The sequence below is a fragment of the Triticum aestivum genome, chromosome 2D, assembly GCF_018294505.1.
Source record: "Triticum aestivum cultivar Chinese Spring chromosome 2D, IWGSC CS RefSeq v2.1, whole genome shotgun sequence".
NCBI classification, from domain to species: domain Eukaryota; kingdom Viridiplantae; phylum Streptophyta; class Magnoliopsida; order Poales; family Poaceae; genus Triticum; species Triticum aestivum.
Window position 1 is genome coordinate 568194543 of NC_057799.1, and position 10495 is coordinate 568205037.

The following is a 10495-nucleotide window of genomic DNA, read 5'->3' on the forward strand; positions in this document are numbered from 1 at the left end:
CCATGCAATCCGAGATAGGATCCATGTATGAAAACAAAGTGTGGACTTTGACAGACTTGCCCGATGATCGGCAAGCGATAGAAAGTAAATGGATCTTTAAGAAGAAGACAGACGTGGATGGTAATGTGACCATCTATAAGGCTCGACTTGTCGCTAAGGGTTATCGACAAGTTCAAGGGCTTGACTACGATGAGACTTTCTCACCCGTAGCGAAGCTGAAGTCCGTCCGAATCATGTTAGCAATTGCTGCATTCTATGATTATGAGATATGGCAAATGGACGTCAAAACGGCATTCCTTAACGACTTTCTTAAGGAAGAATTGTATATGATGCAGCCGGAAGGTTTTGTCGATCCTAAGAATGCTAACAAGGTATGCAAGCTCCAGCGCTCCATCTATGGGCTGGTGCAAGCATCTCGGAGTTGGAACATTCGATTTGATGAGATGATCAAAGCGTTTGGGTTTACACAGACTTATGGAGAAGCCTGTGTTTACAAGAAAGTGAGTGGGAGCTCTGTAGCATTTCTCATATTATATGTGGATGACATACTATTGATGGGAAATGATATAGAATTCTTGGGAAGCATAAAGGCCTACTTGAACAAGTATTTTTCAATGAAGGACCTTGGAGAAGCTGCTTATATATTAGGCATCAAGATATATAGAGATAGATCAAGACGCCTCATTGGTCTTTCACAAAGTACGTACCTTGACAAGATATTGAAGAAGTTCAATATGGATCAGTCCAAGAAGGGGTTCTTGCCTGTATTGCAAGGTGTGCAATTGAGCACGACTCAATGCCCGACCACGGCAGAAGATAGAGAAAAGATGAGTGTCGTCCCCTATGCCTCGGCCATAGGGTCTATTATGTATGCCATGTTGTGTACCACACCTGATGTAAACCTTGCCGTAAGTTTGGTAGGAAGGTACCAAAGTAATCCCGGCATGGAACACTGGACAGCGGTCAAGAATGTCCTGAAGTACCTGAAGAGAACTAAGGATATGTTTCTCGTTTATGGAGGTGACGAAGAGCTCGTCGTAAAGGGTTACGTCGATGCTAACTTCGACACAGATCTGGATGACTCTAAGTCACAAACCGGATACGTGTATATTTTGAATGGTGGGGCAGTAAGCTGGTGCAGTTGCAAGCAAAGCGTTGTGGCGGGATCTACATGTGAAGCGGAATACATGGCGGCCTCAGAGGCAGCACAAGAAGCAATCTGGGTGAAGGAGTTCATTACCGACCTAGGAGTTATTCCCAATGCGTCGGGCCCGATGACTCTCTTCTGTGACAACACTGGAGCTATTGCCCTTGCCAAGGAGCCCAGGTTTCACAGGAAGACCAGGCATATCTAGCGTCGCTTCAACTCCATTCGTGAAAATGTTCAAAATGGAGACATAGATATTTGTAAAATACATACGGACCTGAATGTAGCAGATCCGTTGACTAAACCTCTCCCTAGAGCAAAACATGATCAACACTAGAACTCTATGGGTGTTCGGTTCATCACAATGTAACTAGATTATTGACTCTAGTGCAAGTGGGAGACTGTTGGAAATATGCCCTAGAGGCAATAATAAAATGGTTATTATTATATTTCCTTGTTCATGATAATTGTCTATTGTTCATGCTATAATTGTGTTATCCGGAAATCGTAATACATGTGTGAATACATAGACCACAACATGTCCCTAGTGAGCCTCTAGTTGACTAGCTCGTTGATCAACAGATAGTCATGGTTTTCTGACTATGGACATTGGATGTCATTGATAACGGGATCACATCATTAGGAGAATGATGTGATGGACAAGACCCAATCCTAAGCATAGCACAAGATCGTGTAGTTCGTTTGCTAGAGCTTTTCCAAATGTCAAGTATCATTTCCTTAGACCATGGGATTGTGCAACTCCCGGATACCATAGGAGTGCTTTGGGTGTGCCAAACGTCACAACGTAACTGGGTGGCTATAAAGGTGCACTACGGGTATCTCCGAAAGTGTCTATTGGGTTGGCACGAATCGAGACTGGGATTTGTCACTCCATATGACGGAGAGGTATCTCTGGGCCCACTCGGTAATGCATCATCATAATGAGCTCAATGTGACCAAGTGTTTGGTCACGGGATCATGCATTACGGTACGAGTAAAGTGACTTGCCGGTAACGAGATTGAACAAGGTATTGGGATACCGACGATCGAATCTCGGGCAAGTAACGTACCGATTGACAAAGGGAATTGTATACGGGATTGATTGAATCCTCGACATCGTGGTTCATCCGATGAGATCATCGTGGAACATGTGGGAGCCAACATGGGTATCCAGATCCCGCTGTTGGTTATTGACCGGAGAGTCGTCTCGGTCATGTCTGCATGTCTCCCGAACCCATAGGGTCTACACACTTAAGGTTCGGTGACGCTAGGGTTGTAGAGATATTAGTATGCGGAAATCCGAAAGTTGTTCGGAGTCCCGGATGAGATCCCGGACGTCACGAGGAGTTCCGAAATGGTCCGGAGGTAAAGATTTATATATGGGAAGTCCTATTTTGGCCACCGGAAAATGTTCGGGATTTTTCGGTATTGTACCGGGAATGTTCTAGAAGGTTCCGAAGTGGGGCCCACCTGCATGGGGGGCCCACATGAACGTGGGTAGTGGGGGCAAGGCCCCACACCCCTGGTCAAGGCGCACCAAGATCCCACCTTAGAAGGAATAAGATCATATCCCGAAGGGATAAGATCAAGATCCCTAAAAAGGGGGGTAACAATCGGTGGGGAAGGGAAATGATGGGATTTCTTTCCCCCACCTTTGCCAACGCCCCAATGGACTTGGAGGGCAAGAAACTAGCCCCCTCCACCCCTATATATAGTGGGGAGGCGCATGGGAGCAGCACCCAAGCCCCTGGCGCCTCCCTCTCCCTCCCGTGACACCTCTCCCTCTCGCTGAGCTTGGCGAAGCCCTGCCGAGATCCCCGCTGCTTCCACCACCACGCCGTCATGCTGCTGGATCTCCATCAACCTCTCCCTCCCCTTGCTGGATCAAGAAGGAGGAGACATCTTCCCCAACCGTACGTGTGTTGAACGCGGAGGTGCCGTCCGTTCGGCGCTCGGTCATCGGTGATTTGGATCACGACGAGTACGACTCCATCAACCCCGTTCACTTGAACGCTTCCGCTCGCGAGCTACAAGGGTATGTAGATGCACTCTTTTCCCTCTCGTTGCTAGAAGACTCCATAGATTGTTCTTGGTGATGCGTAGAATTTTTTTTAATTTCTCCAACGATCTCCAACAACATCAACGTGCTGCAGTGCTCTCCTGTCTTTGCCAAGCTTGTTGAAGGTCATTCTCCTCCGGTGAACTTCGAGATCAATGGGCGGCACTACAACAAGGGGTACTATCTAGCTGATGGCATCTATCCGAGATGGTCGACATTTATGAAGACCATCAAAAACCCTGTGCCTGGAGGCAAGAACGCCTGGTTTGCGAAGATTCAGGAGGCTTGCAGGAAGGATGTCGAGCGGGCATTTGGTGTGCTCCAATCTCGATTTGCTGTTGTCCGGTACCCCGCTCAGACCTGGTTGAAAGATCAAATGTGGGAGATCATGACCTGCTGTGTCATCTTGCACAACATGATCATTGAGAGCGAGCAGGAAGAGCCAGTGTTTGACACTGAACCATACCACAGTCAGGGTCCTCTTGCCGAAGTTGATCACCAGCTACCGGCAACCTGGACTGCCTACCTCAGTATGCGTCAGGAGATCCGAGACCCACAGGTGCATCATCAACTGCAGCAAGATCTGATAGAGCACCTATGGAGGCTCAAGGGCGGCACCGGGTGCGACGTGTGATGAAATATGAGTTTTTATTTGTTGAACTATATAATTTGTATTGAACTATTTGTTGTTGAACTATTTTGTTGAAGTATTTGAATTTTCTGTGATGAAATATGTGATAAAAAATATATTTATGTTGATAATTGAACGCCGAGCCACGGCGAACCACGCCGAATATGGGCCTATTCTCACCCATATGGGCCTTTTTCGCCGAAATGGGGCTTCAAAAGTGGGCCAAAATCGGCAACTGGGTGCAAAACCGCCCCAGCGCCGAACGAATCGCCGGCTCGCTCCCAGGGGGCGATTTTTATGCGTCCTGGGGGGACCAACGGCTGGAGATGCTCTAACTATTAGGCACCCTGTGCTGTTGTGATTTTGCCATATGTTGGATGGCAAAAGCGTTTAGGTAGTTAAGTGCAGCTTTCATCATTTGAACTGCTCTTTATGATGAATTAGATATTGGAGCATGCATTCTGGAAGTTTGCTTTCTTGGGAAATGATGTACTATTTCTCAGCTTGATCTGTCAAACTATGGTATTCTATTCTATTCTAATTTGAATGTACGTGTAGAACTTTAAGCACTTATACGCTTGTACCCCTTTAATCAATCAGTGCATTAGTAGCAAGTAGTCTAGTCTTCACTGGACCTACCCCCCGGCGGTAGCAGCAGTAGCCAAGAGTGCATTAATTGAACCAAAATCAATTAGATACACCCTCTAATCTTCTTTAGCTATCAGTTGTACTTGTACCGATGTGCAGCGTCTTCTTGATGGTTGGTTTAAATTAAGGTCAAACATTGATTGATTGTAACTAGAAAAAACCTTTTTTCAGGGGCTCGCGGACCAAAGGACTGACTTGGAGCTTCTCTCTGCCCTCGCAGGTGGTTGATGGTCTCATGGGTTTTCAAAAGGATCTACGGTCTGCTTGTTTCTGACATACATTTATTGTACTCATGCCTTGCTGATTTGGAATAAAGAGTAACTAGAAGAAATAATTATGTTTTTTTTCTTTTTATAAGGCAAAAATAATTAGATGAGAAATTATTTCATGGGAGCCGACGTTGCATCTTGCCATGACTTGGATTTTCCTGTGTGGGCGAGAAAGACGACCGACTCAACGCGAGAGCAGATCCTAGGGGCTGGGGCGACCGGCCGTACACTGCGCCAGTCAACCCGGTGCAGATCATCACCCAAATAACAAGGGCGCCGATATCCACCACACGTGTGGTATATTAGACATGCGCACACACATCATGTGTGGAGTGAGTAGGAGGCAGCCCACACGGGTTGTGTGTGGGCGGACATTAGAATTGCCCACACGGGTGGGCACAACTACTTCGTGCCACACGCCTAACATGTACTACTCATCTCTATCCCGTGCGTGTGGCACGAAGCAAAAAGGCCCACATGTCCTGGCGCAGCTACGTTAGGTACCCGCGGGATGACGATTTAGTTGCCATCCTGGATGGCAGATATAGTTATCCGGGATGGCAAGTGTAGTTGTAAAAGCATGTCAACTCTATCTTTTTTGTTAACTATAGTTGCCATGTCTAATTTATGGTAGTCGCCGCGTGTAATCAAACCGCAGTTGCCGTGTGTGATTAACTACTTGCCACATATGGTCAAACAGTAGTTCACATGTGTGTTTACCTAGTTGCCACGTGTGGTCCAACCATAGTTGCCATGTATGGTTAATTACAGTTGCCATGTGTGTTTATCTGGTTGTCACGAATGCGCGACTGCAGTTGCCGTCTAGCAAAGAATCATAATTGCCATGTATGTTTACCTAGTTGCCACGTTCGCATAACTGCAGTTGCCATCCACAACGTAGGAGTGTCGTGTGGGCAAAAAACAGTTCGCCCACACGCGAATGGACTAGGTGATGGCTGTGTGGGCAGAAACTAGTTTGCCCACACAACGCAGCTGGCAAACAGCATGGTGCGGGGCGTGTAGGCAAACTCTCCAACGCCCATACACCAGCCCCGTCCTACGTGGCATGCAAATTCTACCTTAGAGTGTCAAGATTCGTGCAAACTGCACTGGACGATGATGCACGCATGTGGGCGAGTTGCAAAACTGCCATACATGTGGACATTAGTATTTCCGAATAACAAGAGCTTACATTCTACTCCGTATTTTTATTAAAAGATCCCCCAATTTCCATTACTAGAAGAAATCCAAGAGAAGCAGCTAACCAAAATCTAAAGAGCGGACTAGCAACAACAGGAACCTGGGACACAACACGGATCTTCCCATTCCAGCAGCAATAAATCCTCATCATTACAGTACATAGCATCACCCATTACTCAGCAGCTTACATATTTTAGTGTCATATAAGTGATCGATAGTAGTCCTAACACAAGCACTAGTACTTGGTAACAGAGTTGCATCATAAAGAAACATTGTCACAAGTTCCAGGAGACTTGCAAGCCTCAAGCAGCAGGTAAAACGATCAGCGAAACGGGTCAGCCAAACGCTCCAGCAGAATATGTACTTCATGGAGCGGCCGTCTCTCCACCACTTGGCTTGGCGCTCAAGTTCTCCACAGCACAATACCCTGGCATCACCTGCACGCGCAAAGACAAGCACCGCGCCAGTTAATGATCATCATCCGAGACAGACAGTAACTTCAGGCTTCAGGCCGATTCGTACAGCACCAGATGCCTTCAGGCCTCAGGATGGATTTTGCCAGTTAAATGAATCTATATATTCTTAAAAGGAAACCTACTAAGCCCAGTGACTGTTCACCGAACTCTTTGTCTTATTCTTACCAGAGTTGCTTCACCAGGCGCCCCATTTGACCGTTGCCGTTTTGAATCACGGTCTTGCTCAGCCGTTGCAAGTTCATCCCTTGAATTCTTTCTCCCATCTGAATCCTGGCGAGCAGTGATGCTGTGACAACCTGCTTCGCCCTCATGCTTACTCATGCCTGCACCAGAATGAAGATTGATTAAGTATTATGACAACATAATATGACAATGTTCTCTTAACAGCGAATGTTTCAGGACCAAAGGTGAACGTTTATTTCGATTAGTCCATGATAAGATCAATGTTTTTTTATTAGTGTAAGAAGAGTCGCTTGCGGTAGTGTTAGTAAGAACTAACACTACAAGAGATCAACCAAGCAGAGGTTCAACTAATTTACCTGCATTTGTCGATGGCCAAGAAGTTTTAGCTTCTGTGAAGGTGCCTGGGATGGGTTGGAGGAATTGAGCACCTGCGATGAGTTTGGGAGTTAGAAACAGCGACTGCAGTTATGAATTAACACGACAAGTTGGGCAGTTTGAAATGGCAGCTACATTAAATAAAAATTTTGACCATGAACTTTGCTGCTATAATTTGTAGCGCAGAATTATTACTTCGAAATTCAAACAGCACTGATTCTGACCACAATCCAACAGCACGCCCAAACCACAATCAATTTTATGATATTAGAAGGTAAAATATAAACAACAACTTTGACCATGAAGTTTGTTACGGGTGAACAAAACACAAGCAAGGTTTTACCTTCATTTTCAAGTGGATGGCTCGGAACAGAGGATAACGTTTGAAAGCCAGATCGTACAGTTTCATCTGAAGGTCATCCCAAAATTTCATCAGTTCCCATATATATATACAAAATCACATCTGATTTCTTCAAACAGCGGGACAATATAAGTAGATCAGGTCTCTTGTATTCTGGAAGCTTTTGAGTTACAAGGTCCTAATAATGAACAAAAGACCATGAAGAGACGCTGGTGTTTACCAAGGAGATCCGCCAGCAATTCCTTTGCTTCGTCAGCCGACTCTGCCCATTGATTGGAACACATGGTTAATAACCATCACAGATGTGCTTAATCGTATATACGATCTTTGCAAGTACAGAGGTTATCGTACCAATTTTTGAACTCATATGACGTCTGTAAAAAGCAAGCAATGTGGATATGTTCAGAAGTGAGCAAGAACCAGTAAGAGCAGGATTGAGGAAAGGTCTAGTTCGAGAAGTGCATCGCTGCACGCAGCGCATCGACGGCTGGCACAGCGTTGCGATTAGTAGCGGCCAGACGTGCTACTTGGAGTATTTCGCGTATTCGAAGAACAATGCGCTGACAGAAAAACTGAGACACGCTGCAGAGCACTGTCCGTGTGCAGGGCGAGAGGACGAAATATTACCGTTGCACTGAGGCACTGTATAACGTAAACACTTTTCGCCATGGATGTATTTAAGGACCATGCTCCCGGTCGTTTGCACGTCATCATTCAAACATGCACAAGCATCTCGCGTTAGAATCCCAATATCCCTCGCTTGAATCATATGTTGTGCATTTAGCAGGACTGTGCAACGTGGGTGAAGTAGAACTACATGTAATCGCCACTTTAATGTAATATTCCATTAGATGTAATAAATCACCCGGGCTGTTATGTACAGCGGTCGGCCGGTAAAAAGTCTGGATGTACCTCATGTCAGAACACAGATGGGCACACGCGGTCGAGCGAAACCAACCCCCCAACCACGCCCTGACGCACTTAATTAAATCAACGCACTCACACCTTTGGGCCATCCCCTCCCCCGGCGTCAACGAAACCCAATCCTGAACACTGTGCACGGCGAGCTGCGCCCATCTTGCAAGACACAGCATCGAAGATTTTCCCGGTGTCGCCGGCCGACCCAGCAGGCGACAGAGATTCAGCAGGTACCTGCGCTTCCAGCCAACGCGGGTGGTGGTGTTTGCTAGAGCCGGGCCGCCATGACGTGAAGACTGCACGGCGCAACTCGAGACGACGACTGACATCTCGTCGCCGCCCCCCGCCCCCAGAACTGATTGTCACGCAGGATGCCGCCGTGCCACCGCGGTGGATGGACTGGATGGGGGTGTACGAGACGACGGCCGGCGGGGGTTGCGGACGCCACATCTCCGCCCCCAGAACTAAACGTTGTGCCTGACGCTCCGGAGAACTCGATATCAGTCAAAGCCGCCCCCTGATCCAACTGGCGCATACCCGCTCATACGGCCGAATCCGGCGAGCCTACGGCCGATTCGGCCACAGCGGCGCCACCCGCGGCCAACACGCACGCCCTCTCACGCGCCTCTGAATCTCTTGCCGCCAAGGTCGATCTGCAGTACGGGCGACGGGAGCGAGCCATTGAGCTATAGATTTCAAGGAAGAACAACTAAAGAGGCAGAGTTTCACTCACCCAAAGTCCAAGGCCACCATCGTCGTCGCTCCGGAGATCGCCATGAACAGAGCAAGGCGGACCAGGAAGCAACGGCTGCTGTTCTTGCGGTTCAGCGTGTTCTTTGCCTCCCAGTCGAGAAAGGGACGCAAGGCATGCGCCCGAGCTGTGCCGACACGCTGACCCGTACAAAACTTTGTGGACAAATCGCCGGGCCCGGGTGCCAAAAAACAATGCCCCACACTGCACGGTCTGTCCACTTTTGAGCGTCAGACCTGTACCCGGGCCGAGCCCACCCGACTGTATCGAGCGATGTATATTCACTTTACTCTATTCGCAAATCATATTGCACGGATCACCATGCGATGCGTGACCGGCCGGATAGCTGCGTGCAGGACGTCCGCTCTCAGGCTAGTGAAGATGTACAATTACCTCTTCAAGGCCCTGATTACAGCTTTTTGTTTTTCTGATCCTGTATTTTTCTGCTTCACATAACGCCTCTGACTCCTCAAACTAGCAGAGAGATCAAATACAGTAATTACTGGTAGGTGATGGAGGAGCAGGATAAAGTTTGGATGATGCATGGTGTTACGTACGTACCCGGAAGCAATGGGAATTGGGAAGTACATGGCACGGGTTGAAGCCGGTGGTCGGCAGCGAGAAGCAGCCTCGCAGCTCTGGAACGCGACGAGCCAGCGTGTAGACAAGAGACGATGCCTTTATCTGCATTCTCTGCCAGTTCATGTTGGCCCTGCGCGCGTTGGTACATATATACGCACACACACGTGTGTGAGATTATGACTCTGCACGAATCTATATATCCTAATTCTGAAATACTCCGTAGAATGCACGCTCCGCGGATGCTGAAATTGGTGGATCATCGGGAGAGAGAGATACCTGAAACGGTCGATTACGGACATGCAGATGGAGCGGAGCCTCAGTTCGGCGTGGCTGACGGCTCTTTTGTGGTTCAGTTGGAGGTAGTGCTTGGGCAGCAACTTCTCCCCTTTGCCGGCGGCGGCGTCGGCGAACCCGTGGAGCATCTTAAGGAAGTGACGGAAGACAACGGCGTAAAAGCTCTTGTGACAGGTGGTGGCCGGCGGCAGGAACCTGTCTACGTACTCGACGGCGTCGGCCCACCGGCCGGCCTCAACGAGGCCGCGCAGGTGCGGCAGGTCCATGTACGCGCGCGTCTTGTTCATGAACCTGCAGGGCATCGCATAGATCGAGCGGTGCGTTAGGAAAGACCATTTGGTCGTTTGCCCTTTTGATGAAGAGAAGCGTGTATGAAGACGCGTCTCTGTACTCGTTGTAGGAGTCGTCGAAGCCTTGGCACCAGAGGTAGCCCATGAGGCGCCGCTGACGAAGACGCGCCACGCGCGGATACTCCGGCAGGATGGAGAACTTGTAGGCGGCCACGCCATTCCCCTCGCCGGATGCATTTTTTTGGTCCGCCGTGCCGGAGCTCTTGTCGCCGGTCTCGCCCTCAGCCTCGCCGGAGAAGACGCAGGAGGCA

At 48.5% G+C, this 10495-nt stretch overlaps 1 protein-coding gene across 3 annotated transcripts; it reads right to left on the reverse strand.

The window, feature by feature from the left end:
* Positions 1–6038: 6038 nt before the first annotated feature.
* Positions 6039–9367, reverse strand: LOC123054560 (uncharacterized). Of its 3 annotated transcripts, XM_044478351.1 has the most exons (8): positions 9001–9366; positions 8502–8920; positions 7701–7723; positions 7570–7611; positions 7332–7397; positions 6970–7041; positions 6596–6753; positions 6039–6391 (listed from the first exon to the last, which is right to left on the reverse strand). In XM_044478351.1, the coding sequence occupies exons 2-8, from the start codon at positions 8594–8596 to the stop codon at positions 6320–6322; spliced, it is 528 nt and encodes a 175-aa protein (XP_044334286.1). In that variant the 5' UTR covers positions 8597–8920; positions 9001–9366; the 3' UTR covers positions 6039–6319. The 3 variants fall into 3 exon arrangements, with proteins under 3 accessions (XP_044334286.1, XP_044334285.1, XP_044334287.1); XM_044478350.1 differs by having other exon boundaries at positions 7701–8920; positions 9001–9367; XM_044478352.1 differs by lacking the exon at positions 8502–8920.
* Between the last annotated feature and the right edge of the window lie 1128 nt (positions 9368–10495).